This window comes from Zingiber officinale, chromosome 9A (assembly GCF_018446385.1).
Source record: "Zingiber officinale cultivar Zhangliang chromosome 9A, Zo_v1.1, whole genome shotgun sequence".
Lineage (NCBI taxonomy): Eukaryota > Viridiplantae > Streptophyta > Magnoliopsida > Zingiberales > Zingiberaceae > Zingiber > Zingiber officinale.
In genome coordinates this window covers 18,295,519-18,319,696 of record NC_056002.1, presented here as the reverse complement: position 1 = coordinate 18,319,696, position 24,178 = coordinate 18,295,519, and the positions used below count along the sequence as shown (strand labels likewise).

At 37.8% G+C, this 24,178-nt stretch overlaps 1 protein-coding gene across 3 annotated transcripts; it reads left to right on the top strand.

Moving 5' to 3' along the window:
* The first annotated feature begins 369 nt into the window (after positions 1-369).
* Positions 370-23,792, top strand: LOC122020701 (single-strand DNA endonuclease 1-like). Of its 3 annotated transcripts, none has more exons than XM_042578709.1 (14): positions 370-558; positions 660-817; positions 3,045-3,103; positions 3,186-3,319; positions 4,825-4,876; positions 4,948-5,020; positions 5,135-5,208; positions 20,382-20,441; positions 20,568-20,718; positions 21,985-22,084; positions 22,348-22,430; positions 22,569-22,669; positions 22,763-22,893; positions 23,139-23,792. In XM_042578709.1, the coding sequence occupies exons 1-14, from the start codon at positions 491-493 to the stop codon at positions 23,602-23,604; spliced, it is 1,710 nt and encodes a 569-aa protein (XP_042434643.1). In that variant the 5' UTR covers positions 370-490; the 3' UTR covers positions 23,605-23,792. The 3 variants fall into 3 exon arrangements, with proteins under 3 accessions (XP_042434643.1, XP_042434641.1, XP_042434644.1); XM_042578707.1 differs by having other exon boundaries at positions 21,976-22,084; XM_042578710.1 differs by having other exon boundaries at positions 425-562; positions 21,976-22,084.
* The last annotated feature ends 386 nt before the right edge of the window (positions 23,793-24,178 follow it).

Sequence of the window (24,178 nt, the reverse complement as noted above, 5' to 3'; positions counted from 1 at the left end):
ACAGGGAGTTTTTTTTTTTTTTAGAATATCATGCCACTAAATTAAATAAAAAATATTTATAATGAATTAATTTTATAATTTTTTTATCGACTATTAACATAAATTAATAATTTTTTTAAAAACATTTTATTAGATTAATATTTTTAGATCAATTATTTATTAAAAAAATATTTATTAATTTATTACAATTAGGACTCCAGGCTCTGACATGATTCATCCGTGCCCCCTTAATTAATTTAAGCTATGTTTTCAAATTGATGATTAATAATTTTGACAAAAAAATAAATATATTTTATAACAAATTAAGGCGAAAAGAAATATAATAAAGATGTTTTTAAAAAAATGATAAAGCACCTGCTGTGAGACAACTGTCACAACACTGGCATCGTCCACAAAGTGTAGGGTTTTCCCCTCTTTTGAACTCAGAGATTTCCCTCCCCATCGAACAGATCCATCTGCTTTCTTCTCTTCTTCCCCCAATCGATGCGATATGGGCGTGAAGAACTTGTGGGACATCTTGGAATCGTGCAAGAAAATCCTACCGCTTCATCATCTCCAGTGAGTTAGTTCCCCGCCGTCTTCAATCCATTCTCGTTCTCGTGTCCTTACCTGCCGTTGCTGGATTTCTTAAAAAACATTGTTTTACTTTTGATGTGAAGGAACAAGAAGCTGTGTGTGGATCTTTCCTGCTGGCTTGTTCAGTTGCAGAACTCCTGCCGCACTCCGGCGGGCATTAAGGAGAAGGTTTATCTAAAAAACCTCTTCCATCGCCTTAGAGCCCTAGTCGCCCTCAACTGTAGCCTCATTCTAGTTGCAGGTCCTTTGGATTCCCGACATTTTCCTGGTTCTGTATAATTGATTGCTATGCCTTTTCTTTTTTGGCTCTCTCCGGGGTCAGTAGACAGCTTACTCTGCTCATTGTAATGCACAGATGCCACTTCATTTTCTTTAGGGTCTTGCATGAAATTGTTAGAAATTGGTTTTCATGACTAATTGGTTGATCAGGGATATGAACGACTATTTCGTGATAGATCATCATGAACTAGTATATTGAATGGATTGTGATGTGGCTAGTGCACCCCCTTTGGGTTCCGACTTGTAGAGCTAAAATCCCACTTGCTTTGCCTTTTGCTATGCCCACCGAACCAGTCAACGAGTTAAAGGGCGCCGACGATGATCGGCGCGATGCCTCCAACGCTCAAGTTAGTCTTGAACTGAGGCAATGTGAGAGAGTATGCACATGTGTAGGTAAGCGTATCCGATTCTCCCAACCACCTATCCTTTAAGACTCAACTTTCCAGGTGTCAATGTGAGCTTCTACTTAGGCCTACTGATGGCTCGAATGATGGAGCTCTGAATGCTTGTCATCGCTGGACCGTCCACTGCAGGCCCTATCGAATGACGAAGTTTTGTATGCTGGTCATCGCTCTACCGTCTGCCGCAGGCCTTGTCGATTGCCACCTGGCCGTGCCCAGTGGCGGTTACTGACAGTCACCACTATGTCAGCTACGATTGTCAGAAATGATCGGAGGAGATAGATTGCCCGTCTTGGAGGGGTTTGGCTCTGTGGGGATGTTCTAGTTGAGGATGTTCCCATAATGCATCGCCTCTGTAGGGATGTTCCCATGGCACCTACTGGAGTGAGGGGATGTTCGCATAGCACATATGGGAGTGAGAGGTGTTCTCAGTCAGGGATGTTTTTATAGTTTGCACTGGAGTGAGAGGATGTTTTCAGTCGAGATGTTCTTGTAGACGGGTTTGGCTTTGTGGGGATGTACTTGTTTGGGAAGTTCCCAGATCATGTACTAGAGTGAAGGGATGTTCCCACAGCCCGCATTAGAGTGAGGGGATGTTCCCGATCAAGGATGTTCCCGTAACATGTATTGGAGTAAGGGATGTTCCCATAGCTTGCATTGGAGTGAGGGGATGTTCCTAGTTGAAGATGTTCCTGTAGCATATACCAGGGAGGAGATGTTCTCAGTAGTAGATGTTCACATAGCTTGTACTAGAGTGAGTGGATGTTCCCATAAGTCGTCGGCTTGCCCAAGCATAATTATAATATACCCAGTATATCAGATTGAAAATTAATATCCAAAACTATTCTAATAATAGAGGGTTAGTCTGTGCACAAATGCTAACTCTGGTATGTATCAATGTCAATTCTTGGGAGATCATTACGGAGTGTAAAATCGACTAAAAAATTAAAATAATTTTTCGAGATTGAGTTGCAAACTGAACTATGAAAATTTATCAACTAGAAATTAATTAATTCATTTATCCAAATTAAATACCCCCAAAATTAGCTCTTACTGTGATTAAGATCGCATCATGTAAGTGTAAAAATGGGTGCCTTGGATTCCATGTCAAGTTAATGCATCTAGATTGTGGACTCGGAATTCTCTATGCCACGGTATCCACGGTTGAGTTCTTGGCATCATTCACCTGTTTCTTGAAGCCTTAGCATGCATGCTTGTACATGGTGGTCATTAGCCTCGGTGTGTGTTTTACGTGATAGCTAAAGCCTTAGTGCTCATGCCAATACAAGTGATTGTTTGGCTTTGATGCACACGCTTGATGTGATTATCAAAGCCTCCATGCTCGTGCCGGTACACAATGGTCGTTTGGCCTCAGTGCATGTGCCTGATGATGCAATTGAAGCCTTAGGACTCATGCCTATTCGTGGTGACCAATGACCTTGATATGCATCTATATGCGACATTTAAAAACCTTAGTTCTCACGCTTATATGTTATAGTCATTGGCCTTAGTGTGTGCGCCACAATTGAGCCTGTATGCTGTTTAGTAAACCTCGATAGGGTAACTAAAATGATACCAATTGTGACAGCTAGTAATCGGACGAAGTGAGAGCAAATGTTTTGACTGTTTGCTAACATAGCCTTGTCCAAAATGCACATTCTAAATGTCTCATCTCCACTCTATTTAGACAGTACTAATAACATTCTTTTACTTTCAGTACTATCTGCATTACAATGTGAATAAACCATCCATGGCTGTGCTGCTACTGATCTGTATTTGCATTTTTAGATGGAGCAATTCCTTCAATGAAACTATCCACTTATAGGAGCCGGTTGGGCTTTCATAAGGTTCTTTCTCTTAGAATCCTCTTTCTTTCTTGCAGAATTAGCTATTCATTATATATTAAAGGTAGGAAATTTGATGCATCAGGTCATGCAAGAGGATGCAAACTCCAATGCAACTTCATCAATTTCTATATGTAGAAACAAGGGTTCAGAATTTTCATGTATGATAAAAGAAGCAAAATTCCTTGGAACAACACTTGGGATACCTTTCTTAGATGGGTAATTCTCTTTCCTTGTTTCTCTTTATTTTTTATAATGATATCTATTTGAAGCCAATATATTAAATATCAAGTGTTGTTGCCCTTAGTGACACGGTCGAGGTTGACCTGTATTAATCTTACAAGGAAGTTCCGGAGACATGAAGTCTCTTGGCATAAGAGAATTCGATGTGAATAGTATTTTCAGCACTATAAACAATGTATCAGTCGATTATATGAACAATATCAGTCGATTGTTGTGAACAATGTATATAGCATTGTAAGTCAACTATGCGAACAATATCAATTTAGCCATAAACACTACATCAATTGACTACATGAACATTATCTATTATAAATATTATTTTCTGCAGTAGTGTTTTTCAGTCCAAAACCCAACAGAACGTGTTTTAGTATAGCTTTGCAATGTTGAATCTTAAATCATGAATTTAGGAATTAAGGGGGTTGTGGTATGATCAATCGACTATTGGGTGTTAGGCCTTTTCCTCTCATGCCTAACATCCGATCCTCCATGACCTATTAAAACTTCACCGTCCATGTCAACTCTATGTTGGACTTCCGATTGCTAAGTGTCGGTTAACCATAACCCACTTAGACTTCTCCACATATGTTATCTCCCTATTGGACTTCCAACTGTCAAGTGTTTCGCCAACCGTGACCTACTTGGACATTTCCACACATGTCAACTCCCTATTAGACTTTCAATTGTCAAGTCTCCGATCAACCGTGATCCAGTTGGACTTCTCCACTATCAAATATCCGGTCAACCTTGACTTGACGTATCGCTTAGCCATCAAACATATTAATCAAACCAAGCTTCATCAACCTTAACCCAAGGTTGATTGCACCAACAATCTCCCCTTTTGCTTGGTGTCTCGCTTAACCATCAAATATTGAAACCCAAACCGAGTTTGATCAACTTTGACCCAAGGTCAATTGCACTAACATTCACAACAATTGCAACTCATTGGCAACACAAACATTTAATTCCACCCAACTGTGACACCAATGACTGTGGTCTCCACTCTCCAAAACCATGATTGTGATGACAACATGGTCTTCTTTGTATTTTCTTAATTGATTTGTTCACGCATCGCTTCTAATTTGTTGTTGTCTTCGATGCCCGACCCCTCCACATTGTTGTCCGTTGTTGCTGATAGCATGGCACTATCTCTTAAGCGTTGAGGCTCCATTATACATTAACTCCTATTCTCCTCCCCCAAATTGATCAAATTTGATGACTTCTCACGCATGAACAACTGAGGGAATAACCATGTTGCACGTGTGGTATAGAGTAATTTACCTTGTGCCGACAAGTTTTGGGGGATCAGAATGCGATCTATCATTCGTGTTGGGTGGCATATCTCAAAATTTGATACCTTGGTGTTGAGACTGTTAATATGGTCCTAGAACTTAATGTGATACCTCAAAATCAGGGAGAGGCTTGCTGCTCACTTTGCAAAGTAATTTTCTACTTATTTCATGAATATTCTTATTGTGAACAAGGCTAGAGGAAGCAGAAGCTCAATGTGCATCGCTCAACATGGAATATTTATGTGTAAGCTAAAACTGTCTTCATATATTTGGACCAATCTAGGAATTGCTGTAAAATACTTTTTCTGCTGTCAGGATGGATGCTTCAGTTCAGACTCTGATATTTTCCTCTTTGGAGCTAGGACAGTATATAGAGATATTTTTCTTGGTAAGCTCGTGATCTAGGGAAAGAAAGTACATTCTCAGTTAAACATCAAAGAAATTTGACACGTGTTCTTTTTTAGCTTTACAAAGTTATCTAAAGTTCCTTCTATGAACTTAGGAGAGACTGGCTATGTAATCTGCTATGAAATGAAAGACATAGAGCAAAAACTTGGATTTGGAAGGAATTCATTGGTAAGTTTTGTTCAGGTTTCTTAATTCTTCATATGATTGATAGGATCATTAGCTAACCTCAGTGTTGTATTTTTGCTGGTTGTTCTTTCTGTGTCAATATGTTGTTGATTAATATTTTCTGAAAGATTAATTAAATATAAAACTTCACTCATAAAACTTACCGCATCATACCAAAGCTAATTTTCTGCTTTATCTTCTGTAATTTAATGTATATGAAATCAAAGGGCAGGTTGGACCCTCATGTTTCAGAGGCCAAACCTCACTGGACAACCATTAGCAGGCCAGAAGTCACTTGACTGTCATTGCCATCAATTCTTGCGACAAATCTGAGTTTAGAATACCCTCTAGTATTTAAAGAAGGATCAGTGTTCATCCTCATGGGAACACTTTACTTTTTTAGAAAATTTTCATCAACGTCCTACTCTCATAGGATTAGAGGCATTAAGTTTTCAAAAAAAGGTCCTATTATTTTATCTTCTAGTTGGTACTATTACTTGAAAAAGATAGGTTGATCAATCAAAGTATGGATGTCCCATCCTGTGCAAATTTGTATGCCAGTAAAATGTGGTGGACACAGCATGCTTAACCTGAGATTCTTCTAGACATCACTTTCCATGCACACTCCTTGGTGTTTGGGGTGTGGCACTTTTACCTTTAGCATTCTTGCTGAATATGAATGGAATCTATTAGCCGTTGGTCTTATAAATACAGAGCTATATTCCTCCTGGGCCAAGGATTTTTATATACTTATATCAAGAGATAAAAGTTAACTATAAGAATAACACTCATGTTTATATATACACACACACGCTTGAATGAATAATCTAAAAATTTGGTCATTGTCAAATTGACCAAGAGTTTGTTTTAATGCTTGAGCAATATGTTTGTTGATTATGTCAAGTAGGTAAAAGTTAACCAATACTTAATGTAGGACCCTTTGGCGGCCAACAAGAGGCGGGTGAATTGCCCTGTAAAATAAAACGAACCTGCCTCGAACTTTACAGCTTAATAGAACTAACACTTGTATAAAAAAATTAAGAAACTAATTAAGAAAAAGAGGTATCAAATTTACTTAGTTTGCAATCAGGTGATTGCTAATCCAAGACCTTGAAAAGTGCACTAAGATTCTCCTCTGGGTGGAGTAGCCTCTTACAACGTTGAAGCATACAATTACAAAGTTAAACAAGAAATGAATTGATTACAAGTGTTCTGTTTTAGTTTCTGAGACTAGAGCTGTATTTATAGCCTTGGTCGGGGCGCCTGGAAGGGTTCCAGACACTTGGGGGATACACTTTTATCCCCATCGCAATGGAACGTGCCACATCGTGTTCCGAATAAAAACCTACTCCAGGCACCCCGAAGGATTCCGAGCTCCCAGAATCGGAAAGCCAACATTCTGTTGACTTTTCGTCCTAACCTTCCGCTTCGGTTCTACTTGCATTCGTCCGAGTCTTTTGCTCCGGCTCCGCTTGCTTAGGTGATTTCGACCATCCGGAATAGGGCTCACTAGAATCTATTTTTTGGCCCTTGAACAAACTTCCGCTCCGGTTTCTCATTTCTCGGAAATGTCGCGCGCCTCCTTCTCGTCCGTCTGTGTACTCTTCCGTAGCACCTCATACCTCGGACGCATTGAGCCCATCGGATCTCTCCCATTCCGTCCTTCTTCTTCTCGCTAGCTGCGTCTTTCACTCGACTTCCTGTGCTTCTAAGTTCTTGCACATTTAGACACAGAGGTTAAATACCAACAGGACCTAACTTTACTTGGTTGATCACATCAAAACTACCACGAGGCTCTTACAATTGTTAGGGTCGAAATGTAGCTAGGGGGGGGGTGAATAGCTCGTCGTGCGCTTGTCGTCTTGCTTCTTGGTGATGATAGGCAGCGGAAAATACAAGAAACAAAAATACAACGCTAACACGAAAAATTTACTTGGTATCCACCTCAAGAAGAGGTGACTAATCCAAGGATCCACACACGACACGCACTTTCCACTATGAAAACACTCCTTTACGGTAACTACTGAAGGTGGAGAAGCCTGTACAGGACTCACACACAAAGATACACAAGAAGAACAAAATACAAGCTGATACAATAGTAAACCTTACAAGATTTACACGGTAGAAACCCTAGCTTGCCTTTCTTCTTGCGTGTTGTTGCCTCTTGAACCCTTGGAAGTGCACTAGCACTTGTTTCCAAGAGCCTCCAAGAACTGGCTGTGAGTTGTGGAGAAGATGCTGTGAAGATTGGAGATGAATCGCAGCGCTGTGGAATGAAGCCGTGCGGAGAAGAACGCTTGCCAATGGATATAACCTGCGCTAACTGTCGGATCCCAATCGATTAAATTGCTCTCAATCGATTGGGGAGGCTTTGGATCGATTGGTCGATCGATCCAGAGCGCCTCTGTGCTCTCTTAAACTCGCTTGAATCGATTAGTCGATCGATTCATTAACCCTCGCGATTTTCCAGCGCTCCAATCGATTGCCCGATCGATTGGGAGGCGTTCTGTGCAACGCCGATTCCTTCCCAATCGATTCACGGATCGATTGGGAGGAAGTAATTGTCGCGGAACTCACCCAATCGATCAACCGATCGATTGGGCATGAGTCAATCGATCAGTTGATCGATTGGACTCACTTGTGATTTGCCAAATCACGTCCAACGTCCCTAAAACCAACATCCGGTCAACCAAGACCTGTTGGGACATTATGCGTAGCATCCGGTCACCTTCAACCTGCTAGAACTTCCTCACCAAGTATCCGGTTAATCCCTTTGATCCACTTGAACTTTTCTCCTCGTGCCAAGTATTCGGTCAACCCTTTGACCTACTTGGACTTCTCAATACCAGGTGTCCGGTCAACCTTGATCCACCTGGATTTTCACGTGCCTGACTTCACTCACCAGGACCTTCACTCACTAGGATTTTCATACTGCCTAGCTTCACTCACTAGGTCTTTCACCTGGCTTCACTTACCAGGATTTTTCTTCTGCCTAGCTTCACTCACTAGGTCTTTCACCTGACTTCACTCACCAGGACTTCCCAGTCAAGTATCCAGTCAGTCTTGACCTACTTGACTCTTCTTTACATCTAACTGGTCAACCTTGACCAGAGGAGAATTGTACCAACATTCACCCCAAATGAACGATTGCACCTGCAGTCTCCATGTATTGTTAGTCTCCATGTATTGTCAAACATCGAAACCCAAACATCAAGACTCAAACTGAGTCATCTCAAGCGTAGTCAACCAGGTCAACCTTGACCTAGGGAATATTGCATCAACAATCTCTCCTTTTTTGATGTTTGACAATACCTTTAAGTTAGGCTAATCCCATAGCCTCAACTTCCTTTTCTGCCAAGGTATGAATGAGGGTTTTTTTCATTCTCCCCCTTTCCTAGAGGGCAAACTCCCTCTTTAGGTAATGAATGCCTAACTTAATCCTACATTCTCCCCCTATTGGGACACATAAAAAAAGAACTCTCCCCCTGAAGAGTTACTCACCGTTGTTCACAACTTCACTCGTTATTCACAACACCACAATGAAGGTCTCATTCCCTTCGTCGTATCCAATGCCCACCCTTGAGCAATAACCAATCCAACAAACCAAATGAATGTCCTATACCCTTTATTTGCATTGAATGCTCATCCTTGAGCATACACAAACTAAACAATGAAGATATTCACTCTTCATTGTGTGCAAATGCTCAACTTTGAGCATACACATGTAGGAAGGTTAACCACCTTTCAAGTTTAAGAAAAATTAATTTTCATGTCCTTAAAGCGTAACTCCCCCTAAAAACATGCTTGTAACTTCTGTCATTGCACCAATAATGACTTGGAATCCCTAAAACTTTAGGAAACCTAAAATTAGAAGTTTTGAGGTTAAAAAATTCAATAATGAAACCAAACCTTAATCTAAACTTCTACTTAGTCTTCTTTACCTAATCCATCCTCGTTTTCATCATGAAAACTCCCCCTAAATGTATACAAATGGGTTTTAAGGGGTTAGGAATGGTTACCTCGACTAAAAATGATCTTAAATGCTGAAATTAGGTTTTTCCAGCCGAAATCAGCACTTCAATCGATTGAAATTCGGGTTCGAATCGATTGAACCTGACCCAATCGATCCACTGATCGATTCAATAGGTGTGGATCGATCGGTGTATCGATCCTTTAAGCTTCTGTTCGCGATACCTGCCTTCTCAATTGATCGCCCGATGATTGAGGCACTTCAATCGATCGGGTGATTGATTGAATACCTGACATTTCTAAAAATTGATTTCAGCGAACTTCAGAAACTCCCCAAAAATTCTATAAAATTCTAAAAATCGTAAAAATTCGTGTAGACATTACTCAGGGTATACGTTATCAAGGAAAAATAGTTTTCTATGAAAATATTTTCTATTTTCAAAGATTGACGTAAACTTGAAAAGTTGTAAAATTTAGTATTTTCTTCTAGTTTGTGTCTAACTTTTCAATGATGATTACTATCAAAAGATAGTTTTCACCAAAGTTTTCCAAAATCATTTTAAAATCATTTTCAAAACCAATATCCAACCATGTTCTTTGGGCTCAATGCACTTTCACCAATTGTCTGGTGAAAGTGCCAGTTGACTGCTTATGTGGAGATTCGACCGTTACAACCTAACGGCTCGATACCAGTCAACTGCTCCACACTAGCCGAGCGAACTGAAGCATTCTGTTTGCTCTTAGTCGACTGCCCAGTCGACTACACCAGCTGACTAATGAAACCACCAGTCGACTAGTACCCGAGTATAATCTCTCAGCTCTCGGACCCTCACCCTTACGACTCACTTGACACTTCTTTGCAGCCTTGACCTTATTGCCTTCAAGTCTACTTCCTTTGGCTCTCGTCCCTCGAATGCACCCAAGCCCGCGGCTCATCCCAATGCCATCCTTCGCGAATGCCTCGAAGTCGCTTCCCTCGGCCCTTGTCCTTGCTAACTTGTCCACGGTCCCTCAGATGCTTCATTCTTCACCGGACCCGAAGCCATCAACCTAAGTCATATGTGTATCCTGCAAACCTGCACAACTCAAATACACATATCAAATACAAGGGTGAAGCTAACTTAAACTCTTTGCCCAAACATCAAAACACATGGTCTCACGGACTATTGGGATTGCTCCAACACCAGATGCCTGGGGGATAAACTTTTATCCTCGTCGCAACGGAACGCGCCATATCGTGTTTCGGATAAAAACTTGCTCCGGGCGCTCGAACTATGTTCGAGCGCTCGGAATTAGAAAGTCAACATTTTGTTGACTTTCTGTCCTGGCCTTCCGCTCCGGCTCCGCTCGCATTAGTCCGGGTCTATTGCTCTGGTTCCGCTTGCTTGGGTGATTTCGGTCATCCGGAATAGGATCCACCCGAACTTATTTTCTGGCCCTCGAGCAAACTTTCGCTCCGGCTTCTCATCTCTTGAAAACGCCGCACGTCTCCTTCTTGTCTGTTCGCATACTCTTTCGTATCACCTCGTACCTCGGATGCGCTGAGTCCGTCGGCTCTCTCTCGTGCCGTCCTTTTCGCTAGCTGTGTCTTTTGCTCGACTTCTGCTCATAATGTTGGATATGCCTGATGCGGTGTGTGCTAAAACACGTTTCGTAAGCATGCGCAACGGAAAATAAAACAATAATAATTCCTAAATTATTACATTACACGCACTACACACATACACGGATATAATATGCCAAACATGATCGCATAATTAAATTTTTACGGAAAGTAAATTTACGTTAGGTGTATCTTACGAATGACCTATAACGAGAAGGGCATCAACCGTAGCGACGTTATCAAATCTCGCCTCTATTCGTATCCACGCCGAGCTCTTCAAGATAACTCCTTGAGTACAAGTCTCTTTTTTAGAAGTTACTAGCCACGAGTGAAGAAGATGATCAAGAGGAAGAGGAAGAGAAGCACACAAGGAAGAGATTTCTTCCTTGTGGTCACGGTAGCAAGAGGAAAGGCTTTCCCTTGTTGGCGGTGGTTTTTTAAAATCCTTAAAAGTCAATTAATGATCTCATGTGTATAATCTTTTCTCAACCATATCAATATCTAACCCTCGTTAAGTTAGATTAGAAAGCCCAAATCCAGCCCATTATCCCTTAACCAAAAATTAGCCCATTAACTCCTTGGTTTGGTTCACAACTAAACTAAGTTGGTTCATGACTAATTCATGATTAAACTAAATATGGTCAAACTCTTCTATAAGAGATGTGGCCCATCCGCGATTCCATTGCGACAAATATTTCCATATTTGTCTTATGTATGATCCAACCAAACATTTATCTCTTGATCTAAAAATCTTATTCTTTAACTTGTTTTACATCTTTTAGAGACTCGTTAGTACGTGTGACCCAATAAGTTCCCAGTTTATTTTGGCCGTCCATAATTAACTACTTAATTATAAAATGATCATGAGTGACACCTAGTAGTATATCATAATCCCCAATTAGCCGGAAAATCATAGTTCTAAACCCTTTAGCAGCTACAGTTAGTCGTGCCTCGTTCCTTTCACTCGTCTTATACCTACTTGGTTTAGGACATGGTCTATGTGTCTTATTCTCACTATGCTGAGTACGTCACTTAGCCCAAGTAATACTTCCTCGTTCTATGGATTCAAATTACTCGTACATATGTACAAGAGTCTCGCACTCTTAACATGTAATGCTTTGGCAAAAAACTTTGAGTAATAATCCTAACGAGTGACCATAGAGTATACGTCTCCTCGCAAGGAGCGGTGAATCCTTTGTGGGCTATCTAAACACCTTCGGACACTTCAACTTATACCCAATCATCCCGGGTCCACATCTCAATGAGATGGTTACTTAAGATGTCAAAGTATAAGTCTCCATGACCAAGATGACTTGTATACCTCAAGTCGAAGGAAATTTGTACTCGTGCTAGTAAGAACTTCATAGACATATCTATATATATATGTAGAGAACCATATGAAGTTTTACAGTGAGTCACTCCAATGAACTAGTTACCATAACCAGCATTCACGTTTAACTCTCGACATCCCAAGTGAGAAAATAGCTGCTTGGCCGAACCAAGGAGTATAACCCGTGCTAGTCTTACAGAATTGATGATATCTGAATGCATCAATTCGACGACTAAGGAAATTTCAATATATTCATAATTGCACATGTAGAGATAATCGCCCGTTGCGATCCCATTACAAATTCTCTCATGCTATGAATTATATTGCGTAGATTCAGTAAATGAGTTTAAGACAATCAAACATATAATATGCACTCAAATAGTGAATCTATACTTATCAAATAAATAGAAAAAAATGTAAGGCATTGCCTTAGGACATCCCTCAAATTTTAACACTTCCACTTGGCTTAAAGCCAATAGCCACAATGTCCTAAACCGTAAGCACAGACGTGACTCTCAAACTTGCTTTGTGGTAGAGACTTTGTCAAAGGATCTGCTAGATTGCTTTCGGTGGGAATTTTCTCGAGTTGTATTTCTTTCCTACTAATGATCTCTTTGATCAGATGATAACAACGAAGCACATGATTTGATCGTTGATGAGACCTCGGTTCCTTAGTTCTTCTTAAGTATTTAATAATCATTTTGACAGTCACCCAATGATCCATTCCAGACTGGTATCTACTCGTAACACTTAGAGCATATGATACATCAAGTCTTGTACATAATATAACATACATGATAGATCCTATTACGGACGCATAAGGTATCTTATCTATGCAAATCCTCTTGTCTTATGTGCGTGGACACATAGACTTCAAAAGTTGAATTCCATACCTCATAGGTATGAAACCTTTCTTGGATTCAGACATGCTAAACTGTTTTAGCACTCTGTCCATATATATCGACTGTGAAAGATCAAGCATCCTTTTCGATCTATCTCTATAGATTTTCATTCCGAGGATGTAAGTTGCTTCTCCCATGTCTTTCATGGAGAACGTATTGGACAAGCAAACTTTAACTGACTGTAGAACTGACACATCGTTTCCTATAAGCAATATGTCATCAACATATAATATTAGGAATACAACTACACTCCCACTAACCTTTTAATACACACAAGGCTCATCTGGATTTTGTGAAAAATCAAACTGTTTGATCGCCTCATCAAAATGAATATTCTAACTCCTGGATGTTTGCTTTAGTCCATAAATAGACTGTTGAAGCTTGCATACTTTATTCTTGTTGACAGATGTGAAGCCTTCGGGCTGTGTCATATACACATCCTCGAGTAGATTTCTATTAAGGAAAGCTATTTTCACATCCATCTGCCATATCTTATAATCATGATGAGCTGATATAGATAGAGTATCCGAATAGATCTAAGCATGACCACGGGTGATAAAGTTTCGTCATAGTCAATGTCTTGCGATAGTCTTTCGCCACCAACCTTGCCTTGTAGGTAATAATATTTCCATCCATGTCAGTTTTCTTCTTGAAAACTCATTTGCACCCTATAGGCGTAATGCTTTTAGGTGGGTCCACCAAGTTCCAAACTTAGTTTTTGTACATTGAATTCATTTTCGACTTCATGGCTGTAAGCTACTTGTCCTTTTCTGAACTATTCAGAGCCTCTTCGTAATCCGTAGGTTACTCATCCTTAATAAGTAACACATTATTCGATTGTCTTACAAGAGATCTATATCTCTCAGGAATATTGCATGTCCTACCTGATATACGAGGAGCTTGTGTCATAATTGGTTATAATTCTTGACTAGGCATCTCATTAGTGTTTATTAGAGTCTCTTGAACTTCATTAAGTTCAATTATACTTCCACTTAAGTTAGAGAAATTCTTTCTCTAGAAAGGTAGCATGCCTTGAAACAAATATTTTTTTGTTCCAAGGGGTGATATAATTGGTAACCCTTAGTTTCCTTAGGGTATCCTATAAATAAACACTTATCAGATATAGCGTCCAACTTGTCTGATATAGTCCTCTTCACATAAGCAGGACATCCCATATCTTCAAATAAGATATGAGGGGTTTCTTACTAGTCCATACCTCATATGGAGTAGATGAGATTGCCTTCATCGGGACTCTGTTTAGCAAGTAAATAGTTGTCATGAGTGCATAACCCCAAAAGGTCTTGGGAAGATCTGCACGATCCATCATTGATCTAACCATGTCTAATAAGGTTCGATTACACCTTTCCGATACACCATCATGTTGTGGCGTATTAGGCGGAGTCCATTGAGACAATATATCATTATCCTTTAGATAATCTAGAAACTCTTGGCTTAAATATTCACCACATCGATCGGATCGAAGTATCTTAATATTTTTACCAAATTGTTTCTCTACTTCACTTCTGAATTCTCTAAACTTTTCAAAGGCTTCAGATTTGTGTTTCATTATATACACATACTCATAACGAGAGTGATCATCAATAAAAGTAATGAAGTAGCTATAACCTCTTAATGTATGAGTTGTCATTGGTCCACATACATCAGTATGTACGAGCCCAAGTAACTCATCAACTCGTTCACCCTTTCTAGAAAAAGGTAATTTTGTCATCTTGCCTTTTAAACATGATTCACATGTATCAAATGTATCTAATTCAAATAATTCGAGAACTGCAATCTTTTACAATTTGGACATACGTTTCTTGCTTATATAACCAAAACGACAATGTCACGAGTAAGAGGTTAATTGATTATCTATTCGGGTGTGTTTATTGCTCTTTTCGATATTGAGTATATCACTAGATATATCTAACACGTAGATGCCATTGTATAAAGTTCCAGTGCCATAAAGAACGACATATAAGGTTCTATAACAACAATTGTTACTAAAAGTTAAATGAAAACTTTTTCTATTTAAACAAAAAATAGAAATAATGTTCTTTATTAATGCTGGAACAAAATAACAATTATCTAGTTCTAAGACAAGTCCACTAGGAAGCTTTAACAAGTATGTTCTGATAGCGATTGTAGCAACCTTTGCTCCATTCCCATCTCATTACATATATGTGAGTCACATCCAGTATCCAATATCCAAGTGTCTGAGGAAATAACATAACAATCAATAACGAAAATACCCGAAGAGGATGAGGCATTGGATGTCTTATTTTTCTTCACGGACTCAAGATAGATCTTGCAGTTTCTTCGCTAGTGTCCCATCTTGCCACAATGATGGCATGGGCCCTTTTGTGCTGGTTCTACTGTCTTGGCCTTTTTGCTCTTCCCTTTAGCCTGATGTTTTACCTTCCTCTTAGAACCTTTCTTGGAGGAGTCTACTAACATCACAATTTTCTGTTCACCTTTAACAGAAGACTCCACAGTCTTGAGCATATTTATCATCTTGGGAATGGTCGATTCCAAATTGTTCATCCGATAGTTCATCACAAATTGTGAATGATTCTTCGGTAACTATGTAGAATTAAGTAAATACTTAACTCATGATCCATTGTAAAATCGAGTGATGCTAAACGCTCTATGTAGCCGTTCATCTTTAATACGTATTGTACTGCAGACGAACCCTCTTGCATCTGTAAGCAAAAGAGAAGTTTGGAGACCTTGAACCTTTCAGATCTAACTTGTTCATCAAATAACTCACGAAGATGATAGACAATATCATAAGCATCTAAATGCTCATGCTGTTTCTGTAATTCAGGAGTCATAATGGCTAGTATGATGCAACTAGCAAGTACAAAATCATCCTTATGTTTCTGAAGGGCCAACAGTTGGTCCGCAGTTGCATCGGCATCAAGACTGGTGGGATGAGACTAATCAAGGACATAAGCTAGCTTCTCAGCTTTGAGAATAATTCTCAAATTTCGAAACCAGTCCAAGAAGTTCGGCCTAGTCAGTTTGTTCGAGTCTAAAATCGAACGTAGATTAACAGAAGTCATAATTAAATGATTAACCTAGAAATACAAAAACGAGAATGTATAAGAGACATGATTTTATTTATGTAAACAATTTAAATAAAAGCCCGCTTATTTATCAAATTCAAATATCTTTATTTTGAATTCGGGAGATGGTAGGTTTTCTCCAAGTGGGTTGATGATAAAAATAACTTTGACTTTGGCCAACAAGTCATTCTTAGTTATAGCGGTAGATAACATACTTACCGATTGCATATCACTTATATGCAACTATCACATTATGCTAGCAACTAATTGATCTTCGCATAAACATCGGGTTGTTAGCACATTAACAAATATACATCAAATGCATATCACCCAACTTCACCTCTATTTACATTGATCATGACTTTGACATAACAAATCAACGCTTCAAGTTTAAAACCAACTCGTTAATCATGAGATTGCATCTCTATGGTTTGAACATGTTTAATTTCAAGTTGAGCTTGATTTTGGCCAACAACTCAAATAAGAACTTAAATTCTGGTTCTTACCAACAGAAGGTTTAGGTTTTAATATTGAGTAAGGGATTTATGCCTCATCTACATCATACAAAATTCTATTTACATGACATTACACGCATGACATAAATGATGACATGACACGTCACACGTATGACATAAATGATGACATGACACATCACATGCATGACATAACATTACACATCATACATATGGTAAATCTAATCACATTACACGCATGACAAAATATAATCATATGATAATTAATACATCTACATGATGTATGTTCATGACATAAATTTACATGTTATAATTGAATTTTGGAAATAAAAATATGTTATAAATATGATTTTAATAAATTAAGATTTATCTAATCAAATTAGGAAACTAATTTCCAAATTTAATTAACATATCTCATCTAGAATCTTTCTATCAATCAAGAATCTTTAATTATTTTGGAAACAAAATTTCAAATTAATTTCCTAATCATTTAAAAAATAAATAATTAATATTTCTTAATTTATTATAGAATAATTCAAATCTGGATTTTTTGTGATTTTTCAAATCTTTTCAAATTTGGTATTTCCTCACAATTTAAGAAACTTTTCAAAAATGGAATATTTTAATAAATCTGAAAATTTCAAAAAATATTAATTCTATAATTTAATTTAGAATATCTCAAATCTGGATTTTTTATGATTTTTAAATCTTTCCAAATTTAGTATTTCCTAACAATTTAAGAAACTTTCCAAAAAAGGAATATTTTAATAAATTCGAAAATTCTAGAAAAGATTAATTTTATAATTTAATTTAGAATATCTCAGATCTAGATTTTCTTTTAAAAATTTTAGAAAATTTCAAAAATGATAATTTCTAAATTAACAAAATATTTTAAATTTAATTTTTCGAAATTATATCAGAACTTTTCCAAAAATGGAATTTCCTAACAATTTAAGAAACTTTCCAAAAATAGAAAAACTTAATAATTCTAGAAAAATTTCAAAATTAATTACAACACAAATTACGAACTATAAAACAATTTTACGATCATGTCGAAGCACGATCAGACTCTGATACCACTGTTGGGATATGCTCGATGCGGTATGTGTTAAAACACGTTTCGTAAACATGCGTAGCAAAAAATAAAACAATAATAATTCCTAAATTATTACATCACACGCACTACATACATACAATGATACAATATGCCAAACATGATCGCATAATTAAATTTTTACGGAAAATAAATTTACGTTAGGTGTACCTTGCGGATGACCTATAACGAGAAGGGCATCAATCGTAGTGACGTTATCGAACCTCACCTCTATTCGTATCCACGCCGAGCTCTTCAAGAAAACTCCTTGAGTACAAGCCTTTCCTTGGTTTGGTTCACAACTAAACCAAGTTGGTTCATGACTAATTCATGATTAAACCAAATATGGTCCAACTCTATTATAAGAGATGTGGCCCATTCGCGCTTCCATTACGACAAATATTTCCATATTTGTCTTATGTATGGTCCAACCGAACATTTATCTCTTGATCTAAGAATCTTATTCTTTAACTTGTTTTACGTCTTTTAGAGACTTGTTAGTGCGTGTGACTCAATAGGTTCTCGATTTATCTTGGCCGTCCATAATTAACTACTTAATTATAGACCGATCATGAGTGACACCTAGTAGTATATTATGACCCCCAATTAGTCGGAAAATTATAGTTGATCTTAGAATTAATTCTAAACCCTTCAGTAGCTACAGTTAGTCGTGTCTCGTTCCTTTCACTCGTCTTATACCCACTTAGTTCAGGACATGGTCTATGTGTCTTGTCCCCACTAGGCTGACTACGTCGCACCTAGCCTAAGTAATACTTCCTCGTTCTGCGGATTCAAATTACTCTTACTTGTGTACAAGAGTCTCGTACTCTTAACATATGATGTTTTGGCCAAAGACTTTGAGTAATAATCCTAACGAGTAGCCATAGGGTATACATCTCCTCGCAAGGAGCAGTGAACCCATTCCGGGTCTACACCTCAATGAGATGCTTGCTTAAGATGTTAAAGTATAAGTCTCCATGACAAAGATGACTTGTATACCTCAAGTCGAAGGAAACTTGTATTCGTGCTGCAGTAAGAACTTCACAGACATATCTATATATATATATGTAGAGAACCATATAAAGTTTTACAGCGAGCGAGTTACTCTAATGAACTAGTTATCATATCAGCATCCACGTTTAACTCTCAATATCCTAATATCTCCAGCCAGTGAGAAAAAAGTTGTTTGACCGAACCAAGGAGTATAACCCGTGCTAGTCTTATAGAATTAATGATGTCCGAATGTATCAATTCGACGACTAGGAAAATTTCAATATATTCATAATTGCACATGTAGAGATAATCACTAGTTGCGATCCAATCACAAATTCTCTCATACTATGAATTATATTACGGGCATTCAATAAATGAGTTTAAGACAATCAAACATATAATATGCATTTAAATAGTGAATCCATGGTTTAAAGTGCCGTGCTGAGACGGTCGAAACGGGTGAAACATCTTGTTCCGCTCAACGATCGGCACTGGCATGACCCCGGCACCAGACCCGTGATAGCTACGATGTGTTGCACAACTCCGTGGTCACAGCAGAGGGGTCGCTCGATCCCGCAACATCAGCGGAGGGGTTGCATAACCCTTCTGTTGTTGCCGCGGAGGCATCGTGCAATCTTGTGGTCGCTGCAGAGGGGTCGCACGACCAACGCGGTCACGCCGAAGGAGTCACACAATCCCCGTGGCCATGACTGAGGGGTCGCGTAACCCGCAACAGCATCGAAGTCGTGCGGGCTCCCGAGTGGTGTCAGATTTCAGAATTTTTTTAATTAAACTTAGGTTAATTATTTTAATCTAAAGATGTTTTATTAAACCCTAATAAAATTATCTAATTAATTTTATATTTTATTTATTTTAATTTAAAAATTATAATATTTTTTTTATTGATTTATTTGTCTATTTTCATATCTTTTCCTTTTTTTAAAGATTATTTTTTATATTGTTTATGTTAAATATTTTAGTTTTTAATTAGTATATTTTATATTTAAAAAATATCGAAACTATATCGGCACTGCACGATACGGTACCGAAACCGTATCGTTCCAGTCCAGGACTGAAACCTCGGCACGGGTTGAAATTTTAAACCTTGAGTGAATCTATACTTATCAAATAAATAGAAAAAATCGTAAGGCGATTGCCTTAGGACATCCCTCAAATTCTAATTATTCCTGCACACTTAAATACAGGGGTTAAATATCAACAGGACCTAACTTGGTTGATCATATCAAAACTACCACATGGTACTTACACTTAACTGTGGAAGAAATCCAAGTGGGTCGAGGTCGATGAGATATTTGACAATAGGAAAAGTTCAATAGGTGTTGGCATACGAGAAAGTCCAGCAGATGCTGAAACTGGAAAGTATAATAGGTGTTGACACATGCGAAAGTTCAGTAGGTGCTAACAGTGGTATAAGTTCAACAGATGTAATAGAATAACAAGGAGGCGTAAATGATTTTTTCACCAATTCTAGAAGACATGTCTCAATATAAGCAGCTTACCAAAATAATCACATTGTAATCTTCTGAATATTTAATACATATTGATTGGTTTGGTTGTTTTTGAATTCTTTGCCATGATGTATGTGTTTTAAACGACCAGCAACTAAGTTTTTAATTTTTTTTAATTTTATGTTGTATTTCATATTGCTAGACAAAGACAAGTCAGTTGCTTTATTTTGATTGCTGATCCCTGTTCAAAGTGTTTGACTACTTTATGATCCTCAGATTTCTTTGGCTCTTCTTCTTGGCTGTGATTATTCTCAGGGAATTCATGGCTTTGGTCCGGTGAGTAATATACATTGCCTATTTAAAATTTTCAAATATGATGAATTAATTAAATTCTTTTCTTTTCATCCAGCATGTGCTTTTGGCAAAGTTATGTTCTGCCAACAATCTAACTTTTGCATGCAGGAATCAGCATGCAGGATTGTTAAATCTCTAGGGGATGACTCTGTCTTGCATCAAATTATTTCTGTGGCATTGAATATGGAAAGAAGATGTCAAAGGGGAAAGAAGATTACAAAGAACGACTGCTGTAATGTGAACAAGGAGAATGAACATGGTAACAACAAAAGTCTGGACAGTGAACTTGAGAAATGAATTTTGCTAAATCATATTATCATGAAATTATATTTTACCATTATCAATCTGAGTAGATTTAAAGTTTCATCTTGCAGCATTAAAAAATGTTATTTATTCTAGAACTGAGGTTTTGTTTTTCGTATGGTGCTTATGAAATGATCATTAGAGTGGTTTAATTTATTTTATGGTGTCTATGAAGTTTCAGTTTATCCTATATTCTAGGGCTATCTGTTTTATTTATTCTTGTCCTGAGTGTCCTTCAATTAGGTGCTAATGTGTGGAAAATACCATGATGCTTGCTTCAAATTGTAAATCCAGTCTTTAAGAAATGCTTCATTACGAGGCTATAGTAATAGTCTATCCTACAGTGCTTGTGAATTATACATTAGATGCATTGGGTCATATTGGTGATTCAATTTATTTTCCAGTCCTAGCTTAACATGTAGCACCCACTTTAGTTATACATTTTGTTGTGGTAATGTGGGTTAATGAGTTTTATAAACTTGATGGATGAGCTGCTAATAATTTAAGCTTAAACATTTTAGGCTAGTTCTTTCATCTAAGTGGACCGACATAATATATGTTTTTTAGACTATGTTCAATTGTGGCCCGAAGAGACCTTTAGTTCCAATGTATGCTCATTAACTTGTAAGAAAAAAAAAACTAGACGCTATCAAAGATAAACATGAATCAGTTATAGAAGAAGCATAGCATCCCATATATTCATGATCGAGTCAAGACATCAAGCATTGTAAATTATAATAGTAAATTAATCATATTAATACAAGTTTTAAGTTGAACTTAGGTTTGTGCTTTTATCTTAATATAGAACCTCTAAATTGATAAAGAATTTGACTATGCCAGTTGGTTGTTTACCATTCAATAGCAATTTGGATGTCATTGTTTCTTGAACATCGCATTCTAGAATTGTCAACAATTGTTGAAGATTATACATACTAGAAGGCTAGTGGTAAAAAATGTTGGATCTGAGCCAGTATCTTCTACATACATTTCTAAATATTGGGGGTTTATGAAATTTTGTTTATTTGTCTGGATTGTGGTTCTCTCAGATTGAAAGTCTCATGATTGCTTTTGTTCATTCTTTTGATCTATTTGTTGGATAGTTGTTTTTTAATCATTTTCTCAACTTTGCTTAAATGGCATATGCTTTAATATTTCACCATTTTTATTGGCATTTTTTTGTACGAGTTTTTCTTTTTTTAAACTCACTGTTCAGTTGTCATAGAGAATTGGCAGAACGTGGAACCCGACCACCAATATGTTGAAGTTGTCAATGCTTACCTAAGACCTAAATGTTATCCACCTGATTCAGAAGCCGTGAGAAGGTATATAACTAGCCAGTTGTATGCTTATCTTCTGCATCCTGTAAAGTACTGAAGAAATTTTATACTGTCTTATGTCAATTAATAAAGGGGAGCCTTGGCGCAACGGTAAAGTTGTTGTCATGTGACTTGTAAAAAGCAAGATAAGGCTGCGTACAATGGATCCTTCCCTGGGACTCCGTATGACGGGTGTTTTGTGCACCGGGCTGTCCTTTTTTTTTATGTCAATTAATGTATCGATACCCGATGTTTTTTTGTTGTTGCAGGGTTTGTATAGATATCCCTTTTCAACGCACACAATTCCAGCATTTGTGTGAACAGTATTTCGGCTGGAGCCCTGATCAAACAGGTTGATCCTAGCTTCCTTTTACTACAGCAAAATGATTCCCACAAATGAATCTTCATGCTTGTCCAATGAGCAGACTGCTTTAAACAATCACTGGGCATGGGACATGAATAATCCTTGTACTGGTTTATTATTTTGCAGATCATTATATCCTTCCCAAAATTGCTGAAAGGGATCTTAGGCGGTTTGCTAATCTGCGTTCGACATCATCTGGGTTGGGAGCTAGAATTCCTTTACACGAGGCACCTCTTGAAACAAACTAAACCTTGTTTAAGAAGTAGCTGCTATGTGTGTATACTCACCGTTTGTTTCACATTCACTTTCAAATTCCACAGATGCCAGTTTCTTGCCCTGTATCGGCGATAATAAAGCAGAGAAAAGTGCAAGGACAAGAGTATTATGAGGTTTCTTGGCAACGCAGGGATGGTCTCTGTAACTCCATTATCCCTGCTGATTTGATTATTAGGTAAAGTTGTTCACCTTGTGGGGAGGGTGGGGGTGGGGTGGGCGAGAAAATCATGAATAGAAAGCCCAGAACTGAACTTTAGAATATGGAGAAAACGCAGGGATGGTCTCTGTAACTCCATTGTGAAATGTCTGGTCTATAATGAAAAATACAAATATAACAAATTTCTTGATTACAAATTAATATTTTCAAGCCTTGTCACTTGTCATCCATGATCATTTCTAACTTTTTCCATTAATGATCAGTGCCTGCCCAGAAAAACTTGCAGAATTCATGGGAAGGAAAGCAGAAGTGAAGAAAGAAACGGTAAGGCCGAGAAAGTCATCCAAAGCTACTGCAAATGGGCTCCATGAACCAGCAGCAAATGCCAGAAAGCCAAGGAAGTTGAACAAAGACGCCATTAGTAAAATCAACTTCCAGCTTCAAGGCCTTTTGCTTGACATCGAACGAGAAAGCCGTGCATTACCTGAACCCGTTAATTGCTTCCTGGAAACTAATTCTGAAAATGTAATCCCCGAGCTCATTGACCTCTGCAGCCCTTCCCCATTGCCCTCTTCATTTAAGGCTGCCAAAAGCCTAAAGTCCACTGATTTGCACGTGGATATAATTGACATATGCCAGTCAGAAAATGAAGCATCTTCTCCTGAACACGAGAAGAAGGCAAGAGAGCTTAGGTCTTTTATCAACACTATCAGAAAAGATCTGTATTAGACCATCTGTAATATTGCTTTGCATTCTGCTGTACAAGTTAAGAGTTATTTAGCACTAATTGTTCACCCTGCCCCATACATACACATTCAAACATTCCATAATGTGCCCAGCTATTGAGGCCCAATTGTGTATTGTGTTTGAACTCACTTCATTGTTTAGTTGGTCTATGAGCTCTTCATGGAACATAATCATTTTGTTGGATGTCTCTGAAGGGACCAAAATAACAGCTAAAAGGGAACATACTATTCACTTGAATGTCATTCGTGTAGGATTGAACAGATGCTAGAGAGGGATGGATAACATTTATTGCTTTTTCTAAAATCACGAATTAAAACAAACGCAATGAAAAAGAGAGTAAAAAGAGCAAGCACTAATATAAGTATTTTTTTTATTTGATCTGGAGCTTTTGACGATTCTTACTCCAATATCCGCACTCGTTGAGTACTTTCGTTGGACAATCACTATATGTTTGAAAAGATTACAATAATTTGAGTACAATATAATAAACTAAAATGTATCGAGTATAAGTTTTAGTATTGGTTGTCGAAGTAGCTTTTCATCATCAGAGTCTTTT

What these genes read in the sequence shown, in the direction of transcription:
- LOC122020701 (XM_042578707.1), top strand. Translation starts at nt 491, where the DNA reads ATGGGCGTGAAGAACTTGTGGGACATCTTGGAATCGTGCAAGAAAATC. An exon ending in GCCGGTTGGGCTTTCATAAG is followed by an intron (nt 3,104 to 3,185) that starts GTTCTTTCTCTT and finishes TTGATGCATCAG; the next exon opens with GTCATGCAAGAGGATGCAAA. An exon ending in GGGATACCTTTCTTAGATGG is followed by an intron (nt 3,320 to 4,824) that starts GTAATTCTCTTT and finishes ATTGTGAACAAG; the next exon opens with GCTAGAGGAAGCAGAAGCTC.